The following is a 21,418-nucleotide window of genomic DNA, read 5'->3' as shown; positions in this document are numbered from 1 at the left end:
TATGACTAATTAATAACAAATTTAAAACTAAATAATAGCCATCAAATTATGGGTCTCATATATAAGTGTTATTTTGGGTCAAGTTAATTTGTTGAGCTAGCTCTCTTGATCGATCATACTAAAAGTATTTATTTTAAAAAAAAAAAGTAAGCATTTTGACTTTAAAGCTTACTCTATATAGATCATTCATTCCTAGCTAACTAGGAAAAATCATTTTTATAATTAAACCGGAAATTATCTTATTTGGTGGCTGTTTGTGTAGTGATATGATAATTCGAAAAATAAATAATAAAAAGAATGCATATACATTTAATTTGAACTTGTTTGGTAGAGAATATAAATTGTGGAGACATTTGATTATTACTTTATTTTTTGATATCTAATTAATTTAGTTTTTTGTTAAACCTAATCCTAGCCTTCCTGAAATCCTATATCTTCTCCTAAAATCCTAACATAATCCCTCCATCCTCCATAGACCAATCGCAATCATAATTTAAGTCAAAATAGACATCTTAATAGCGATTGTGTATAAATCCAATCGCAATTACCTTCTTACTAGCAATTGTAAGAAGCAATTGGTACATAGACCAATAACTATTAACTTAAGTCATACTAGCGATGGGTAAATATACCAATCACTATTACCTAATAAAAACATAACCCAGCCCGATAGCCTATCCTACTCCCCGATTATTTCATTTCTCTTTCCCTCCGCGCCGATCCAAATCTTCTGCCGTCCTATCTCTTCCGCCGCCGTCGCCGAGAGCTCCATCGCCAATCCAAATCTTCCGCCAACGTCGTCGAGAGATCCGCCGCCGTCCAAATCCGTAAGTTCTATGGTTAATCCTTAATCTTTTAAACCCTAATTTCTTAATCTATAATCTGTAGCTTTTATTTCACCTATTGAAGTTGAAATATATGTTGTTAAAATCATTTGAAAGAAATATAGTTGTTGAAATCATGATTGAGATAGAGTTTATAGTTATTTGAAATCATGCTTATAAGGTGTTTGGCTAAATGCTAATATATGTTGTTTGTTTTAAAATTGTGATTTGGTTGAATGTTAAGCTTTAAAATTGATTTGAATGAGTTTTAATGGTTTAGACATTATGTTTTTTGAGTTTAATTGAAGTAATTTTATGAGTATGGTAATTGAATTGAGTGTCTTATTGTCATTTGAAATAATGCTCACAAGGTGTTTGATTAAATGTTATATATATGTTGCTGGTTTTGAAAAATGCCAAACTAATTGGTGTTTGCGAGATTATTTGATAAAATTGTGATTTTGTTAATTAATGTCTAACTTTAAATCGACATGATTTAAATGTGTGCTTTAATTTTATTTCTTTTTGGTTGAGTGCTAGATCGAGAAATTGTTAAAGACGTGTTTTTCATGAGACTGGAGTTTTCCTTGAATCCATGTATTTAAACTTAAATTCTTAGGTCATAGTTGAAATTGTTAATAAAAGATTATGTGCATGCTTTGATATTGAATTTAAGTTTTGATAGATATTGATTTAAATTTGGATAGATATTGATTTAGGTTTGGATAGATATTGATTTAGGTTACGATATGCATTTTTGATATATATATTGATTTAGGTTTTATCATTTATTTAGGTTTAGATATGGATATCCCTAATAAAAAAAAATGGATGATGTATACAGAAAAAGATCGACATCTTCCGGAATACATTCAAAGAGTCAATTATTTTCTTAGTTTTGTTGTGAGTTCTAGTCGAATTACCAACATTGCATGTTCATCGTTAAATGTGGTAATAGAGAATATTTAGACAAGCAAGGCGTAAGAAAAACATTTGATTTTGTATGGAATAAGGAAGAACTATATATTTTGGAATTGTCATGGGGAAAAATGACGACGCAATGATATAATTGTTGTATAGATTGATAGTAGTTATAATATACAAACTGAAGAAGATAATTTGGGAAAACCTCATATTCCGAAGCTACACGACTTCAAACTGATAAATACGGATTTGTTAGCCTAAATCGTCAACGGAAGTCTCAATATCAAAATGAGCAGTTGATATTGGCAACTCAAGCAAAACAAATATTTTATGCTAAAGATATTGGTAATAGACCGGGTTGGGATATTGTAACAAAGACAAATCCTAAATAGTCAAATGTATGATATTACTATTGTTTACTATTCTTCACTATTGTTTAGATTTTGTTGTTAAATATCTTTCAGGTATAAATGGCACGTCAAAAAAGCTTTCCGCCATGATTTTTGCAATCACAACTCAATTTACTTAGAAAGAAAAAAGGATTCGGGTGACTCTTCATCGCATACTCCAGTGGAGGATCTCCCTAAGGAGAAAAATCTTATAGATCCCACATGACCATCCACTGATGAGAGGCCATCCACTAATGATGGTGTGTAAAATCTAGATGAGCCCACACAGTTGACTGATAAAGGCACAAATACAGAGTCTTTCAGCTCCTAAAGAAGGCGAGGTAGCAACAAAAACTTTGAATTGGCCAAATTGATGGCTAATGGAGAAAAGGTGCGGGTCACATTCAACCCAATTGATAGAAAGCTGTGCTTAAAAAATAGGGGCATGTGGAGTCGGTATTTGGGGGCCATTGTTCGAGAGAATAATATTATTTCACATTGCACAGTCCATTGACGCCACCTCACCCCACCGCCTTATATACTCTATGACAATCCGTTATTGTAAGTTAATCATTTTTAATACATTTTTGTTCAAAATTAATTATTTGTTTCTTATAAAACATTTTATTTTAGGATAAATTTGATTCAGATGATATTGAGAGTTATCAAGACGACGCTTTGAGACACATAAAGACGAGGTGGGAGGATTTGAGGTATGACATAAATCTCAATAGGATAAGGAAGCACAAAGAAAATGTGGAAGCAATCAGGACGAATAAGCCTGATGAAATGACCCAACAAAATTGAGAATGACTACTTATAAACCATTATTTTACCGATAAATTTCAGGTTTCTTCTTTCATACTTTATACTTAATATAACATTTTGAATCTAACATTATATATATTAATTGCAGAAACGAAGCGTTACCAGCATAGAAAAGAAAAAACATCAAAATATGCACATCGTTCTGGTAGCAAATCATTTACACAGCTGCAACGCGAAATGATAAGATTTATTTTTTAACTTTATTTTCAAATTAATTAAAATTTAACTCACATTCTCAGGAATTGCAAAAATGATCAATTCCAAAATATGAAGATTTCTTTTTGGCGACTAGGACCAAAAATGATAAAATTGTTGATTCGCACATACCAGAGAAAATGATAAAGTATATAAAATATATTCACTTTATATTTTATCTATTATTGGTATTAACATATTTTGTTGTAAGATAAATTAAGACATTTGTGAGCTGAACGTCCCGACATTTCTGATGTCGATTTGGTTAAAGAAGTTTTTGGCCCTCAAGACAAGAGAAAAATTATAGGGATGGGGTCAGTTTTAGCTTCCCAAGTTCGAGGGCCTACACAGTCCAAAAAAGAACTACGTCGAGAGACTGTGACATTGCAAAGAAGACTCGATGATATGGAAGAGACGACGAAGGCTTAGAAGGACGGAGAGAAGACCGCGAGGGACGAGTTGGAAAACAGGTTGAATGCTCAAATGGAAGAGAGGTTAAGGATGGAGAAGGCTCAAATGGAAGAGAGGTTGAGGATGGAGAGAGCTGAGATGATGTGTTTTATGTCACAGTTTATGCCCGGTGGTGCATCGATAGATCCTATATTATTTTCTCAATTTACTAATATTGGCGGTCAATCATCGGATCAAGGATCATCAACAGAAATTCCACCCGTGTAGCCCCAACAATAAGATGATAATGATTCTAAGGAAGACGCGAATTAAGTAAAATCTTTTAATTATTATAATTTTGGTTAGATTTCAAATATTGGTGTAGTACTTTAATTTCAAATGTTGGTGTTTGTGTTAAGAAACTTATTTTGTTATGAACTTGGTTAATATTGGTGTAATACTTTGGTTGTGTGTTTGTTTAATAACATTGGTTATGATTTTAGTTCAATTAAGGGTTTGGTATTTATGGTTTAATTATGGTTATAGTTAAATTTTCGATTTTATATTAGGTATTGTAATATTATTAAATTTAATATTTTTATTTATATTAACATATAACGATTAGGGTGTTCAATATTTGGTCTGAACTGAATATCCGACCGAATACAAATTCACCGAATTCAAATAAACTGAATTCGAATTCACTGAATTCGAATAAACCGAATTTGAATTTTATTTCAGTTTTCGAATTGAATTTCAAACCAAATCGAATTCAAATACGGTTTTCGAGTTTGGGTTTCAACTCAAAAACCAAACCGAAAATCGAATTCATTTTTTATTATTTATTCTTCCAAACTTATATTAAGAAAAAGTTTAAAATAATCAAATTAGAATATTTTGAATTCAAGATTTAATAGTAAAGAAAAAAGAAAGAAAAACACTAGTGGTTTAGTGGTAGAATAATACCCTGCCACGATACAGATCCGGGTTCAATTCCTGGCTGGTGCAATTCTTTTGAGTTTATGAGGGGAATAAAATTGAATTCGGTTTGAATTATCGAATTCGGTTAGGTTTAATTAAAATTTATTCGAATTCGGTTCGGTTTTTGAATTAGCTAAAAAATATAAAAATTCGAATAAACCGATTTGAGGAACTCGAATAACCCAAAAACCGAACCGATGAACACCCATAGTAGCGATTGGTTGTTGTTTCCCTGTTAGTTTCTAGCGATTGATTTGTTAACCAATCGCTATAAACTACGAAAAACTACGATTGGTCTAACAATCAATCGCTATATGATTTAGGTAATAACTATTGGTTATTAGATGAATCATTATAAGCTTATAACGATTGGTCATCTATCAATCGTTGTTGCCAATTAAGGCAACATCGAGAAGACTTCTGCCGATTGAAAGCGATTGATATATGATCAATCGCTATAGGTCTAGGTCTATAGCAATTGGTGCCGAAGTTAATACTTATTGGTTTACCAAACGCTATAGGGTCTTTTTTACTAGTGCATAAGCCTCGACCAATACCGCAACTTCAACCAAAACTACAACTCAAACAAAAATGAGCGTCTCGTTTTTATTGCTTTCCTACGTGTGTAGCTGAAATTGGAGTTATACAAAACGAATCAAAGCTTACCCAAATGCCTAAACAACTTCTAATGATATATAAATAGAATCCCTAAACCAATTCTAATTCTATAATTTATTCTAACCCAACACTCAAACTAAAAAAAGTTTATGAATGAAATGAGCTAGGAACATTTTGTTGAGATATCTGGAGATGAAATATCCCTTAATGTAAGAACAAAAATAACACCAAACAATTGCGAAAATGAAAAAAACAACTAAAAAATGCAAACACAAGATTTATAGTGGTTCGACCAAAACCGACCTATATTCACTTTCAAACAAGAGACTCTCAACTTTATTAACAAAAATGTTACGAGAGTATTACAATAATTCTCTCATAATGAAAGCTCACACAACTCACAAGGAAACAATTCTCTCAAGGAAAATACTTGACTTTCCAAAGTGCCCAACTGCATATTTAAATAAACCAAAACTCTCAAAGAGCTTCCAAAATATTCTTATCATATTTTTTAATTTTATTTTCATAACAAAAGATCAAATTTCATTTTTGTATTAATATTATTTCATAATATTAAGATTATACACTAAAAGAAATATTTTTTTTTGTTGTTGAATATACTCTTTCCTTGTACCATAAATATACTATAGTGTAAATTCATTCTCAACATTTTTTTCTACGTTATTGTCCTCTCCTCTCCTCTCTTGATGTATGTTTTCGTCTCCTCTCCCTCACCTTAGGAAGATCTTCTTAAGGCGAATTTTGTTGTGGGCCTCAGCCTAATTCCTGCTTTTCTTTTTGTCGTCTTTGTCTACTTGTCGGCCAAATCAGGGAGCAATTGTGGTTGGGGGCAAACAATCCTTTCCGTTCAGAGATTCCTTTGCCTTTTGAACGGGTCGATTTCATCCGGTGGATCAAAATATTCGCTTTTAGGTACATAGAGTAATTTGAGTTGTTACATTAAAATCATGTTTATCAAGTCATCATTATGAAACCCACAAGTGAAATATCACCACGATGATTTCTAAGAATTTTGGCATTCATCATATCAGGTTCCTTGAATTAGTATTTGTGTATATATGCTTATTATTCTTTGTGTATTAGAGAAATGTAATTTGAGAATAATGTTATGCCAAGCCTCTCTCGGTTGTAATTTAATGTCATGTTTATTCATATTCTTCTTCACTGGAGTTTACTATTGCATGATTTTATTCTTCTAAATTGGTGACTCTTATGAGGATTATTAGAGTTTTTTTGCTAGCTGCAAAATTTTAAATATGGTCAAAACTTTTCTTTAATTGAAAAAAAAAAATCATATTTGTATTAGTATTCTACCATTTACTATTTTTACAAGGATCAAAACACTTTGATCAATGTCATACTATATTCATTTATATTATTTTAAATAGCATAAATCACTTTTGTTTGCAAAGATTAATTAAATGTGTTAAAATTTATAAAAATTAATTAAATATATTAAGTTAAAGATTTATACAATAAAAAAATCAACATTATAAACACCAATCATTTATATTAAAGTTAAAAAAATATTTTAGAATTAATAATTAAAATAATATATTTTCAAAATTAATTTATAAATGTTAAGCAAATTTTAAGAAAATTTAAATTAAATATACAAACAAATTTCTAATTAAATTGATTAATTTTATATGAATATATTTAGAAATAGATAGAACTAAAATTGTATTTAAATGAAAAAATGTTATTAAATTTGTTAATATATATAATTAAATTATATTCTATACCATTATTTTAATTAAATTGAAATAAAATATTTAAAAAATCATAATATTTTTAACAAAAAAAAAAATTGTTGTTAAAAGTGAGATTATTTCCAAATAAAGTCACCATTATAGAGTAAGAGAAACTATTAGATAGATATTTAAATATGGTGCAATTGTAACCATAAAACATATATAAAAAATACATTATAATTATAAAGTAAGAGAAACTATTACATAGATATTTATATATGGTGCAATTGCAACCTTAAAACATATATAAAAATGAGTAAATAATAAAAAAAAATGAACACCAAATACTAACATTTTGTTACATCTATCACCATCACATAACTTCATTTTGAACATTATACACTAAAAAACTCATTTTAGAAACATTTTGATCGATTATTCATGTAATTCACACCCAAATATAATGATTGTTGAAATAATTTTATAATTTTGTGTATGTATATATATTGTATATAAGGGGAGAATTTATTTTTATTTAAATATACCACAAATTATTTTTTAAATATGTTATTATATATATATATATATATATATTTAATAATTAATATGTATTAGTTATTATTTTAAATATATAATTAAAAAAAATATTTGGTATAACTTATACCGACACATTAACTTTGGGTTTATTCGACCCATCTACTCTCTCTAATTTGTTATTATGGGTCACATAATACCATCATTTTAGACATTTTTGTCGATCATTATCTTAATCCCTCAAATTCACACTCATATATTCTACAATCACATAACTTCATTTTGAACATTATGCACTAACAAATTCGATCAAAAATTCTCTAAAACCTTAAATCTACACACGCATATATCGTTCATTTTAATATTAATAATATATCTCTAAAATTCGTATAGACTTAAACCCTAGTCTCAAATTTAAAATGTGAAACTTTAATCACTACCTTTCTTATAAAATTTGAAAATATTTTATAATTTTGTATATATGTATATATATCGTATATAAATTAAATAGAGAATTTATTTTTATTTAAATATATTAAAAATTAATTTGTTTATATATAGGTTTAAAAAAAAAGTTAATTAAGAAAGAGAAATATATATATTAAAAGAGACAATATATAATAAGAGAGATACAACAATAATTAAAAAAAAATTATTTAGACGTATAAGTAGTTGGGTTAAACGTATGAACTAAAAATAGTTCACTTATACTATTAAAAATTGGTTAATCCCTTTATTAGTAATAATGGTTATTTTTTTAAAAAAATTAATATTTATTAATTTAATATTTATTTTTTCTCTTTTTTTATTAATTAATTAATTAATTTATCTTTATTTATTATTTTTATATTTTTTATTAATTAATTAATCTATTTATCTCTTTTTATTCTTCTTCTTTTGTTATTTGATTACTTTATTTTTTTAATTATTTTTTTTATATCAACATACATAGAATATTTTAAAATTAGTTATCTCTAAAATTGAATATATAAGGTATAAAGTAGTTCAATATTTTCATATTATAATATTTAATATTTTGAAAAAGTATTTTTATTAAATAATTACTTGTATAATCCTTTTTCAAGAAATTTTATTTGTAGTACAAACTATTGTTTCACAAGTTGAACATAATTATGTACTCAATTATAGTTGTGCAAGTAAAAATCAGGGAGACAAGACAAATGAATATACCTATAAACTAGCTAAATTAAATATTATAGTAATATTGAAATTACTTTATACATTATAATATTCAAGTATCAGTCCTTATTAAAAACCAAATAATTTTAAAATAATTTATATATTAATACAGTAAGAAATAAAAAGTAAAAAAATAAAAATAATAATAAAATAATAAAAAAAGAAATAATAAAAAGGAGATAAATAATTTAATTAATTAATAAAAAAGAATAGACAACAGAAAAAAATAATAAAAGAAGATAAATTGATTAATTAATAAATAAAAAAAAAATATTAAATTTTAAAAAATATATTTAAATGATTTTTTATTAGTTCATACTTTAATTAAGTTACTTGTGCAAGTATATTCGTTTAAGATGATTTTTTTTATTATAAATAATTAAGATATATAAATTAAAATTTGAGGAGAAAATTAGAAGTAATATGAAAGTAAAATAAAATTAGAAAAAGAAAACAAAAAAATCTTGCCCTACCTCAAATAATATACACTTTGTAATTGATATTCTTTCTACCTCAATTAATCTATACTCAATGTTGTAATTGATATTCGGTTTTAAACTAATGTATTTGTTTCTTAATAAATATATAACATCATTCATATACATAATTTATCTTTTATTAAAAAAAAAATGAAGTTAACTTTTTTTTATAAGAATTAATATATTATATAAAAACATAATTTTAATATTTATTTATATATTTTTTCAAAAAAACAATTAATTATAAAAATTTAATTAGTAATTTATATATTTTAATAATATGTTAAGAAAATGAATTTTATATTTAAGAAATATTGTTATAGTGTAATAAAATAAAGTTTAAGAGTTAATTATAAATAAGAAAAATATAAAAAAAAATTATATAAAAAAATTTAAGTAAAAACATTTTTAACATAAGAAGAATTTAGTAATAAATTTGTTTTATACTTTAAATATTATAATATTAAATACATATAAAATAATATAAACACTTATTATTTTTATTTAAAAAATATATTTCATTTTTTTATTAGTTTGTTATTTAATAATATATATTTTAAATAATATAATTGTTTTTATAAAAACTAAAATTAAACATTTTATTTTATAATAATATAACCTTTTATATAAAAAAAATGCAATTAATTAATTATTTTAAAATATTAATAAATAAATAATAAATAATCATTTTAATTTTTGATAATTAATTAAATAATTAACCTATATTTATTATTTTATAATATATAAATTATACTTATATATAATATTATAAATTAAAATAATAAATATATCAAAATATATTACAATTAATTATAATTAATTATTTTGTTTGATAATTAATTAAATAAATAAATATATATTTAAATGTATGTATTACAAATATTTATTATATTATATTGATTTATTTTATATATTTAGAAATAGTTAATAATTTTAAATCATTAATATGATTAATATTATTATTTAAGAGATAATTAGATTACTTAAATCAAATTATACTATTAAATAAAAAACAAAAAATTCTTTACAATATAAAATAATTAAAATATTAAAATAAAAATATATAAATTTAATTAACATGATTAATGTTTTTAAATTAATATAATATTATACTATAAATATTTTTATTTATTTATATTAATAGTAATTGGTATCTTTTAATAATAAAAATGGAATGAAATTTTATTTTTTATAGTATTGTAATCTTCAATATTATATTCAAAATTAATTTAATATTATAAATTTGTTATATTTTTTAATATAGATATGATGAATTTATTTTTAAATTATTAATTTAGTTAATAATAAATTTTAATAATTTTTTTAAATTTAAGTTTTAAATTTTTTTATAAATACTTATTAGATATTATATATAATATTAATTATTATATTAAAGTTAATAAAAATATTAATTATTATATATAATTAATAATATTATAAAAAAAATATTATTTTAATTTAAAATGTTAATATAATTATTATATATTTTTATTATAATATATATTTTATAATAAATAAATATTAATTAATAAATTGTATTTAATTTTATATTAAAAGTTAGTATAAAAATGAGTTATACAATTTATTCAATTGCTTATATACAATTTTTATTAATTATATTAATTAATAAAATTTGGAAATTGAGTAAAATCTAAAACAAGAATTATTTATTATTAATTATAATAAACAAAATAATAATAATAATATATATTAAATTTAAAACATATTAGTTAAAAATTTAAATTATTTTTAAAATAACAAATATAATTTATCTTATTTACTATTATTATAATTATTATAATGCATATATATTATCTTATATTAATAAGTTAAAAATAAAATATTGACAAAAACCTATTTACTTAATAACTTATAAATATATAATTAATAAATCTTTAAATATAAAATAATATATATATATATATATATATATAATTAACATATTACTTAATTTAATATTATTCTATAAATATTTTATTGATTTAAATAAAATATAATGATTGAGATATTTTAATAAAATTGGAATGCAAACAAAAAAATTATTAGAATATTTTCATCTTCTATATTATAATATTATAAAAGTTATTAATTAATTATTCATAAATAATTTAATATTATAAGTTTATTGTAATTTTTAATATAAATATTTATAATATTAATTTAGTTAACTATAAATATTTATATTTTAATAAAAAAAACTTTTATTAGTTTAGTTTATAAATATTTTTATATTATTATTTATTTTATTTTTATAAATATTATATATATATATATAATATTAGTTATTTTTATTAAAGATAATAAAAACATTTATTATTATATAAAATTAATAATATTTATAAAAATATTTTTTTATTAATTTAAAATATTTTTATAATTATTACATAATTTTATTATAATATATATTGTACAATAAATAAATATTAATTTATAATTATTAAAAAGTATTAATAAATTATATTTAATGTTATAGTAAATATTATTATAAAAATGATATATACAATTTTCTTAGTTATTTATATAAAATTTAATAAAACTAATTATATAAGTTAATAAATTTTGGAAATTAAGTAAAATCTAAAACAAATATGTATTATTAATTATTATAAATATGTTTGAAAATAATAATTAAATATATATATTACATTTAAAAAGCATTGTTAATAAAATAAAATAAAAATTATTTTTAATAGAATAAATATAATTTATCTTATTTACTATTATTATAATTTTATATTAATAATTTAAAAAAAATATTAAAAAACACTAATTTATTTAAAAGTGTTTTTTTAAGTTATATAAATTTTAGGATAGATAAATTTTTAATATAAATTTTTATAATATTTATTTTAAATTAATGAAAATATGTATAATTTTTTATTTGATTAAAAATATATATATATATATATATATATATATATAAATAAAAATAAAAAAATAAAAAATTTATATATATAAATAAATGAGGAAAAAAATTTTAAAAAAAAAATAATTATTAGAGATAAAAGTGAGAAAATAAAAACTGAAATAATTAAGAAAAGATATATGAATGATGTGATTATTATAAGATGAGTCGGATGAAGTTGAATGATATGATGGTGTGTTGGGGTGTTTTTTTTTTTAAAAAAAAAATTTACTAACTGTAAACAAATTTGTATTTGATATTGCATCTTCAATATATATATTATTATATATTAGTTATTTTTTTTAAAATAATAAAAACATATATTTGTTATATATATTAAATATTAATATAAAAATTTAGTTATACAATTTATTTAATTATTTATATAAAGTTTTAAAAAATAATTTTATAAATTAATACATTTTGTAAATTAAGTAAAATATAAAAAATTCATTTCTTACAATTATAATAAATATATTTGAAAATAATAATATATATATATATATTAAATTTAAAACATAAAAATTTAAAGAATTTTTTTAATTTAAATTAATTTTAAAATAATAAATATAATCTAATATTGTTATGGTTAAAGAGATTATTTATAAATTATATAATTATTTTGAGATAAATAAGTTTAATATAAAATAAAACTAAAATCATTAATTAATTTGAAATATTATAATAAATACTGAAAATTTTAAGAAAAAATATTGATAAAAATATTATTTATTTTTTTATTTAATATATATTTTTAAATATATATATATATTATTTTAAAAAATAGATTATTAAATAACTAAAACCTAAAAACATTAAAATATTTAATTAAATAAAAAGTTTTTGAAAAATAAAAAATAAATATTTAAATAATATATATATATATATATTTATTTAATTAACATGATTATTTTTAATTAATATAATATCTGCCCATAAATAATTGTTTTTAATTATTTTAATTTATATAAGAGAATATATAATAAATACTATAAAATATTATTAATTATTTTTTAAAGAATTTATTAAAATTCTTTACATATATTAAAAATAAAATACTATTAATTCTATTATATTTTATTTAATATTATATATGAATTTTTTATTAATATTAAGCTAAACTTGTATTTCTCTTATAAAATAAAAAAAAGGTTGTATTATTATTTTGAAATAAATTAGTTTAATATAAAATATATTAAAATTATTAATTAATCTAAGCTATTATAATAATTGTTTTTATTAAAAATAATAAAAACTTTTATTTGTTATATATAGTTAGTAATATTATTTTTATTAATTTAAAATGTTATTAAAATTATTATACATTTTTATTTTAATATTTTTTTTATAACAAATAAATATTAATTAATCATTATTAATAAAAACATTATAAACTTTATTTAATTTTTATTAAATATTAATATAAAAATGATTTATAAATTTTATTAACTATTTATAAAAAAATTTAAAATGTTTAATATACAAATTAATAAATTTTGAAAATTAAGTAAAATCTCACAAACAAATTCTTTATTAATATTGAAAAAATAATAATCATTATAAATATATTTGAAAATAATAATAATAATATATATATATATATATATATTAAATTTCAAAATATTAGTTAAAAATTTAAAAAAAAATGAAAATGATCTTTAAAATAAAAAAAAATATAATATGATATTATTTATTATTATTATTATTATATTTAACTTATATTAATTTTTTTAAATAATGTTTTTTTAATTTATAAAAAAAAGTTTGATTATAAAAAATAAAATATTATAATAAAAAATAAAATTTATAAATTATTATAGATAAAATAATAGAAGTATATATATTTTACTTAATTAATTTTAACTAATATTTTATTCATAGGTACTGAATATTGTTAAATTGACATAATAAATAATATATAATATTCAAAAATCATTTTATATGATGAAAATTAAGAATGATAGTTAGTTTATTTTTAATTGACAATTTTTTTTTTATGTTTAAGTAAAAATCAAACTAAGTCAATTACACATCAATTTAATGAGTTTCTACTTTATATGGGTACAAACTTATATAACAAGTTCATATGCATTAATTGTAATATTTTTATGATAGAGCGAAGACAATGAATAATAACTTTTTTGAAAATTTGTAAAATTTACTTTAAATGATTGCCAATAAAATAATAATTAATTCTAATAATTATATTTAAACATAGCCATAAGGAGTAAAGCATCAGCAGCGCAAATGACCTCTGCCCTCTTATTTTGTCAAATTAATGTTCCACCTCAGCATAAAGCGGGCACATATTGAACTTGGGCAAAACACTCCAATGCTTCTGCCCGCCCTCTTATCTAAATAATTTAAAGGTGTTTTAAATACATAACTAATTTATACTATTATAACTAATATTCCTATATTATAGGAAAATTTAAGAATTTAAACTTTAAAACGTGTTAATATAATTAATAAAAAAAAATATTAATTTATTTAAAATATATATTTATTAATTAAATATATAAGTAATTTAATTTAAAATATTTTTATAATTTAAAATATATTATAATATTAAAAACTGAAAATGACCTACATAAAAACTGAAAATGACATACATAAATAAAATATTCCATAATAAAATATAAGAATAAATTTGTAAATATATAACTAATATTACTATATTATAGGAAGAATATATAACTAATATTTTTATATTATAATAAAATATAAAATATTTTTATAATTTAAAATATATTATAATATTATTATAATTTAATATATAATTAATATTATTATAATTTAATATATAATTAATATTCCTATTTTATAGTAAACTTTAAAATATATATTTATTTAATATTATTATAATGTTACTTAAAAATAGTAAAAAAAATATTATAATTAAATATATAACTAATATTCCTATATTATATAATATATTATATTATCTAATCATGAAAAAGTCAGAAGAGGGCATGACCGGCATAGAGGGCACTGCCCTCTTTTTCCTTTTATCTACAATGCAAAAAATGAAAAAAACCAATGACCTGCCCTTTTCCACGCTGTCGGATGCGGGCACAGGTCATGCGTTGGAGATGCTCTAAGTACCACCAAAGGGTTTCAAATTTTAATAAGCATAATTATGATAATCAATGGTTGATTATATAGTTGTTGAACATTAATGAGCCATTGTTTGATGTTGGTTATTTTGAACTAAATCCAAATAATTCAACATCATATTATTTAAATATTAATTATATAACTCAAATACTCACTTTTACATCAATTTTAAAAAATGAATCCAAATATTTCAACATGGGTCTGAAACAATACCCATAATAGAAAGAAACTTCATTGCTGTCATATCAAATTGAAAACACATTTCCCTTTGTGTTCATAAAATAATCCATTTTTTCATTGAACAATATTTTTTTCCCAAAAGAAAAACTCAATTTATTTTGTAAAAAAAACAGATCAAACAAGTCTTCAATCTTTTCCTACCAAAGCCCTAAAACAAATAGTAGCAAAGTTTGAATAGAAAGTAAGGTTCCAGGTTTATAGTAGTTGTTCATAATGGAAGAATTAAGTCATCAATGGTTAAATTTTGTGCAATATACACAAAATCCTCTAGAATGAGGCAAAGGTGAGAAAACATAACATGATCCACTATAAGTGAGAATCATATTCTGACATACCTTGTTCAACCAGGAACAATTTGAGTTCAGCAATCCGCAGTGTTGCTTGAGTTTTCCGTATCTGACTGGCTCACAAATAATTGTCCACGAACATGAGGCTGCTGTTCTTCCAACCTCTCCCTGCTATGGTACCGAACCTGAGAATGAGCGTATAAAGAGATGTCTATAGCAAAATATCACACAATTTATAATATATAGGTTAAAGAAGAGTTTAATATTTGGAGGAATACAATCATGCTTTGTGCCTATATGTTGCCACTTGCCACTAATAAATCAAAGTGACAATTGATCGTATGTTGTGATAAAGATGGGAAGGAAATGGAAGATTATGAGTCATCTAAGCTAAACTAGAGACAGACTCTCAAATGAACATGGGCAGTGTTTTTACCCATGCAAGATTTGTTTGTATAGGACAAAAATGAATAACTAAGCTTGGGTAATCTGCTCTCATCAAGGGTTTGTTTGATGTAGGATTATAAGGGTAAAATGACCAAAATACCTCTTAATATTTGATATTTTTAAATGTTCAAAAGAGGAGGTTAGCCTGACGCCCACTTCAACCTAAGACATTTTAAATGAGAATCAAACCCATGACCTTTGGTATTTTGGTAATGTAATTGAAATTTGAATCATTTGATGACAGGATTGGATTTAATTCAAATAACCCACATAAAAAAAAGCCTGAGACTATATTTCAAGCATGCTTATGAGACAAACAGTTCAATTAACATAATAGAGATGCTGACAAAATCACACTCAGACCTTGTTTGATGAAGGGTTATAATAACTTACAATCCCTAAACTCAATCAAATCATTCAATCATAGACTAAAATATTAAATATCCTTATATTATTTTTGTAACATTTAAAAATATCAAATACAAAGAGAATATTTTAGTCATCTAACACAAATAACCCCATCCACTTTTTCACAAACAAGGTTTTTTCCACACAAAAAATGGTTTAATTAATAATAATAAAAAAACTACATCAATCATGGCATCAATGATATATTACTCATGAAAAACAGTATAATTTACCTTCTTCTTCCTTTTCTGGTGGAACTTGTTTAGACGTGCTTCTCTATGAACGGCTTTGTTTTGGTCAATATTGTCATCACTGCCACTTCCACTAGCATCACCACCTCCACCTTTTCTTCCTGCAACCTCAATTGTTTCTCCAGCATTTGCAACAGTGCTGATTCCGTTCTGACCATTACTTCTATTCAAACTGTAATTTCCAGCATTACCTTCTATAGGACCATCCTTAACATTTGATGATCCACAATGTGGACCGCGTGGGGTCAACTTGTTAAATAACAAATCATCATAGTTAGATGGTGTCTCTGGTTTATCCTTTAGAATATGATGATGACCTTGAACTTCTCTAGCGGTCCCCTCCGCCACCTTAACTGTATTCAGAGTTTGCAAAAGAGGAGATAGTAAGCTAAATACATACATTTGCTTCTTCTTCTTTTTTATGTTGTCTTTGAAAGCAAATGAATAAGCAAAACCTTTATTTGGTGTGAAGCCCATATCCTGAACTGCCTTTCCAGAATCCTTGACCACTCTAGATCTCTTTAAAATTATCTCAGGTGCTGAGGGACATTTAGAATCACTATCAACTTTGTCATTCATATCTGAAGAGTTAGCCAGTTCCTTTGGATCAGATACGTCAGTCAAGACAACTTTGTCACCATTTGGATTTTTTTCTCCTTTTTCTACTTTCTTGCTAATGGTGTTAGAGTTCAACTCAGACAGACAAGTCAATTTTCTTCCAGAATGTTTAGATAGGCTTTCAGCAAGCCAATTGAATTGTAGGTCAGCAGTTCTAGTTCCACTATTCATCAGTTCCTTTCTCTCAGCAATATTCTCTAGAGACAAAAAAGGAGAACCAGAAGATTTTTTTCAAATCAGGACACCTTGAAAGAATAATAGAAAATAAGAAGGTATGCAACAGTCCTCGTTTACATAAGTTTTCAGAAACATTGGGCAAACCTAGGTGTTCCCCTTGTTCTAGGCAGTTCAGTGCTGCTGAGAAAAGTGGAGCTGTGCTGTCTGGATGTTCTCCTACTTTATCGAGTGTTGGCACAGCTTGGGAAATTTGAAGCTCTACAGCTTGTTTTGTCCAAGAGCTCTGCAAAAAAGATGAGTCTAACATAACCAGGAATCCTTGTTGGTGAGCAGAAAGATTCTTTGAATAAGAAACCATTTTCGAAAATTTGTTTGAAAATAAGGAAAATACTCATGTTGCCTTTTCTGACAAAATAAATTAAACAAAAGTAACATTATGAAACTTTTTCTCCACCAGAAATTATTAGGCAATCAAATAAAATATGGTTTCTCCAGCATAAATAATATCTATATGTTAGGATTGAAAAAGTGGAGCTTATTAGAAAAGCATCAAAAGTTGAGAAAATATTCACTTTCAATATTTAAAAGAAACCTAAAGAATGTACAGTTGTAGAGAAAAAATAAATTGACTATTGCTAAAAGCCCCAAATAATACAAGAACTTGTCCTTAAGCAATGTCATCTCCTGGTCATACAACTGCAGTACACTTTAGAATGGAATACTGGATAAAAGCACTTGCAGAGTACTGTTGATACCTGTATTCCACTTCCACTGTTACTACCATCCCCAACTTTCATCATACCCATGCTTCCATTTTCTTCTAAATCATCACTTCCACTTTCATCGTCAGATCTATCACTACTCTTTGAATTCCGAACTTGGGTACCACTTTCACTACCACTGCCGCTAGACTAAAATAAGACTGAATTATTACATGAAAATGGTGATTGTTGAAGAGGATAATCATCAATGAATTAAACAGGTGAATGTGGTATTGTAAGGGAAGATTTATCGAGAGGATTAAAGAGTCTTTGATGTTTTGTGAGCCATTATATGAAAGAAGATGATAATTGGGATACATGAATAGCTAACAAATGCTTCGTACTTATGTTGTTTCACTGCTAAACAAACAGTTACAGAGTAACTTACACTGTGGCATCTCCTCCAAACATGCTGCCAGAGGTTTCTAAGCTCATTCTTCCTAATAGGCTTCACAAGAAAGTCAACTGCTCCTTTCGACAAGCACTTAAAAACTAAACCCATTGAATTATGAGACGACATCACTGCACAAAAGGGTATTTTAGTTCATATTATGTTTGACTAAGCAATTGTGTTTGGATCGACTGCAAGACTTACTAATCACCGGTATGTTCTTGCGTATTTTATGTCTCATTATCTTGCAAAGAAGACCAAATCCAGATAAACATGGCATGACAACCTCAGATAAAACAATATCAATATGGTTTGTTAGGTCTTCCAAAATTTTCCATGCATGTAATCCATTAGTTGCTTCCATCACTGACGAGAGGGATGAATGGATTGTCAAGAATTGATAAAAGGAGAGACAAGGAAAAAGCAAGGCATATTTATCTACAAAAGTATTGTCATGGTTATCATATTCCATATGATAAATGCAAACAAAAAACTGATATCAGTCCACAAGGCATTAATCGATATAACATGGAAATGTACTAAAACAAAGTCAAATTAGATTTAAAAATTCAGCATGTTTTTTGTAATTTCAACTCACCTTCGTAGTTGCAATTTCGTAGAAGTGCAGTAACAACATGGCGAGTAGAGTCATCATTTTCAACGATCAGAACTTTAATTGATCTGACATGAAGAAACCTTTCCCAACATGCTGAACTCACCTGATTAAATTGCTGAGATACCTGTAGAACTCCCTGACCAATCTCAGCATCTCCACTCCCACCTTTTGCATCTTCAGCACTTGTATGTGGTGGTGATGCATCATCTCCAGATTCTCCACTACCAACTTCTTCCCCCTTAACCCTAACCCCATCCGTTTGTTCATCGCTATCTACATTGTGGAGGTTATTATTCATATCTAGAAATTCCCCTTTGTTATTATCATCAAAGATCATCAGATCATCAGATCATCCCCCTGCCAATCACATTCAGAAAATACTAAAAATGAGGAAGACGGAAAAGAAAATCCACTCAAAATCCTTCCTCAGTTCACTACAGAACATGAACATAGCTTTCCTCTTCAACCAATTCTCTTCACATAGAAATACCTACAGACCTAATAAACCAATCAAACATAAAATCATTTCAACAACTCTAAATCAACTTGAGTTTGCTCATTTCCCCTATTAACAGCTGAATCCTGCCAAAATCAAAAGGCATAAAACCGTCAATATGAACAGATCCAGATCCAAAACCATAATACAGCAGGATAATATTTGATCCATGAGAAACATTAAGTAACAGATAAAAACTAACTCTACAGATGCTGGAATGACAGATTTAAGCACAGTTGAGTGAACGATTAGCTAAATAACTCAATATCATACAAAGTAAGTTGAAGAAATCACCTTATCACATAAGTAGGTAGAGAAGTAGCGATTGTTAATCTCGATCCAGTGCGCGTATAGAACTAACTGCAAGAAAGATCGAAACAGCACCAAATCTTGCAGAACGAAGTTTAATGACGTTGAAAATTCTAGACGATTACGAATCACAATAACAATCGTCAAACGGTGTTGATTACAAACAACGAATTTCACAATTTCGATGAAGAACGACGGGAAACGGGAATTCTACGGCCATGGAGTTTGAGAACTGTATATATTCTGGCCCAACGTTGATGACGTGGACAAACGGATCGTACATTTGTTTGCCATGTCAGCAAGGGGACCATGCCACGTCAATGATTTTCAGTGACGTGTTTGTGCTGATGTGTACCATAATATCTAAAGGAGGCTTTTGTGGCCGCATCACAGACACGTCGTCATTCTATGTTAATCTTGACGGCGTTATAACTTTCAGTTTCTAAACTATACTTATTTTTTTGGAATCTATCTATTTAACCCCTTAAATATTTGAATTATCATAAAATAGCCCTCAATATTTTAAGATGTATCAAGTAATCCAAAAATTTAGTCAAATAATTAGAAAAAATTTAAAAATATCTTGAGACTCATTAAAAATTTAAGAAAATATATAATTTTCCCTTGAAAGTTCAAGAAACTATTAGAAAAATTAATCCAAATTTTATTCTCTCAAAAGAAAATATTAATTTCCAATTTAAAACGTTTTAAAAGAAATTGAACTAATTAAAAAAAGTAAATTTCTGTTAAATAAAAACACAATTATAATATTGTCATTACCCAAAAGATAATAATAAAAAAATTAAAATGAATAAAAAGTTAGTTGTTACTCAAATAAAAATGTACTATAAAAAGAGATGTGTTTCAAATAATCTTTTTGGTAGTATATTGTACCCAAAAACATAAATGATAAATATTGGTAAAAGTACAAGTGCTTGTTGGAATTGGGTATTGAAATAAAGTAATTATATGAGATGAGTTTTATGTAATTTTTTTTAACAGTATTTTAATATTTTGATTAATAAATTATGTGATATTATAAATTAGAAGGTGTGAAATAATGTTTAATTAGTTTAAGTTATTTAAATAATTTAAAGAAAGTTAATTTTATTTATAAATTGTAGTTTATTAAAAAAAATGTATTTTATTTGGTAAAATGGTTTGATTAAGTGAGATTACACATAAGGACAAATAATTAATGTTTGTGTTGTAATATAAATTATTTAAGTGACAAATAAATTTCAGAAAAACTATAATTTTTTTTAATAAAAACATAAACTTGTGGAGATAGAAAGTATTTCTAAAAGTTATCAAACAA

The 21,418-nt window shown here is 24.1% G+C and overlaps 1 protein-coding gene and 1 long non-coding RNA gene across 3 annotated transcripts; one reads left to right on the top strand and one right to left on the bottom strand.

Annotated features, from left to right (window-relative positions):
- The first annotated feature begins 655 nt into the window (after positions 1–655).
- LOC124915055 lies at positions 656–2,948 on the top strand. Its single transcript, XR_007096842.1, has 3 exons — positions 656–827; positions 2,213–2,698; positions 2,771–2,948. It is a non-coding gene; the product is annotated as an uncharacterized LOC124915055 (long non-coding RNA).
- A 12,549-nt stretch (positions 2,949–15,497) lies between these two features.
- On the bottom strand, positions 15,498–20,291 carry LOC124920124 (two-component response regulator-like PRR37). 2 transcript variants are annotated; one of them, XM_047460541.1, is made up of 9 exons: positions 20,086–20,291; positions 19,278–19,652; positions 18,884–19,045; positions 18,677–18,810; positions 18,283–18,438; positions 17,672–17,810; positions 17,188–17,547; positions 16,715–17,085; positions 15,498–15,811 (listed from the first exon to the last, which is right to left on the bottom strand). In XM_047460541.1, exons 2-9 carry the CDS (start codon positions 19,630–19,632, stop codon positions 15,701–15,703), a joined length of 1,788 nt encoding a protein of 595 aa, XP_047316497.1. In that variant the 5' UTR covers positions 19,633–19,652; positions 20,086–20,291; the 3' UTR covers positions 15,498–15,700. The 2 variants fall into 2 exon arrangements, with proteins under 2 accessions (XP_047316497.1, XP_047316496.1); XM_047460540.1 differs by lacking the exon at positions 20,086–20,291 and having other exon boundaries at positions 19,278–19,872.
- Between the last annotated feature and the right edge of the window lie 1,127 nt (positions 20,292–21,418).

This window comes from Impatiens glandulifera, chromosome 1, assembly GCF_907164915.1.
Source record: "Impatiens glandulifera chromosome 1, dImpGla2.1, whole genome shotgun sequence".
Lineage (NCBI taxonomy): Eukaryota > Viridiplantae > Streptophyta > Magnoliopsida > Ericales > Balsaminaceae > Impatiens > Impatiens glandulifera.
Note: the sequence above shows the minus strand (reverse complement) of the source record. Positions and strands in the feature narration are given on the sequence as shown.

Bases quoted from the DNA above. Each gene is read 5' to 3' on its own strand.
- LOC124920124 (XM_047460541.1), bottom strand. From the start codon at position 19,632: ATGATCTTTGATGATAATAACAAAGGGGAATTTCTAGATATGAATAAT. The intron at 18,811-18,883 runs GTAAGTCTTGCA...CCTTTTGTGCAG, and splicing joins CAAGAACATACCGGTGATTA to TGATGTCGTCTCATAATTCA. The intron at 15,812-16,714 runs GTAAATTATACT...GCTCATTCTCAG, and splicing joins ACCAGAAAAGGAAGAAGAAG to GTTCGGTACCATAGCAGGGA.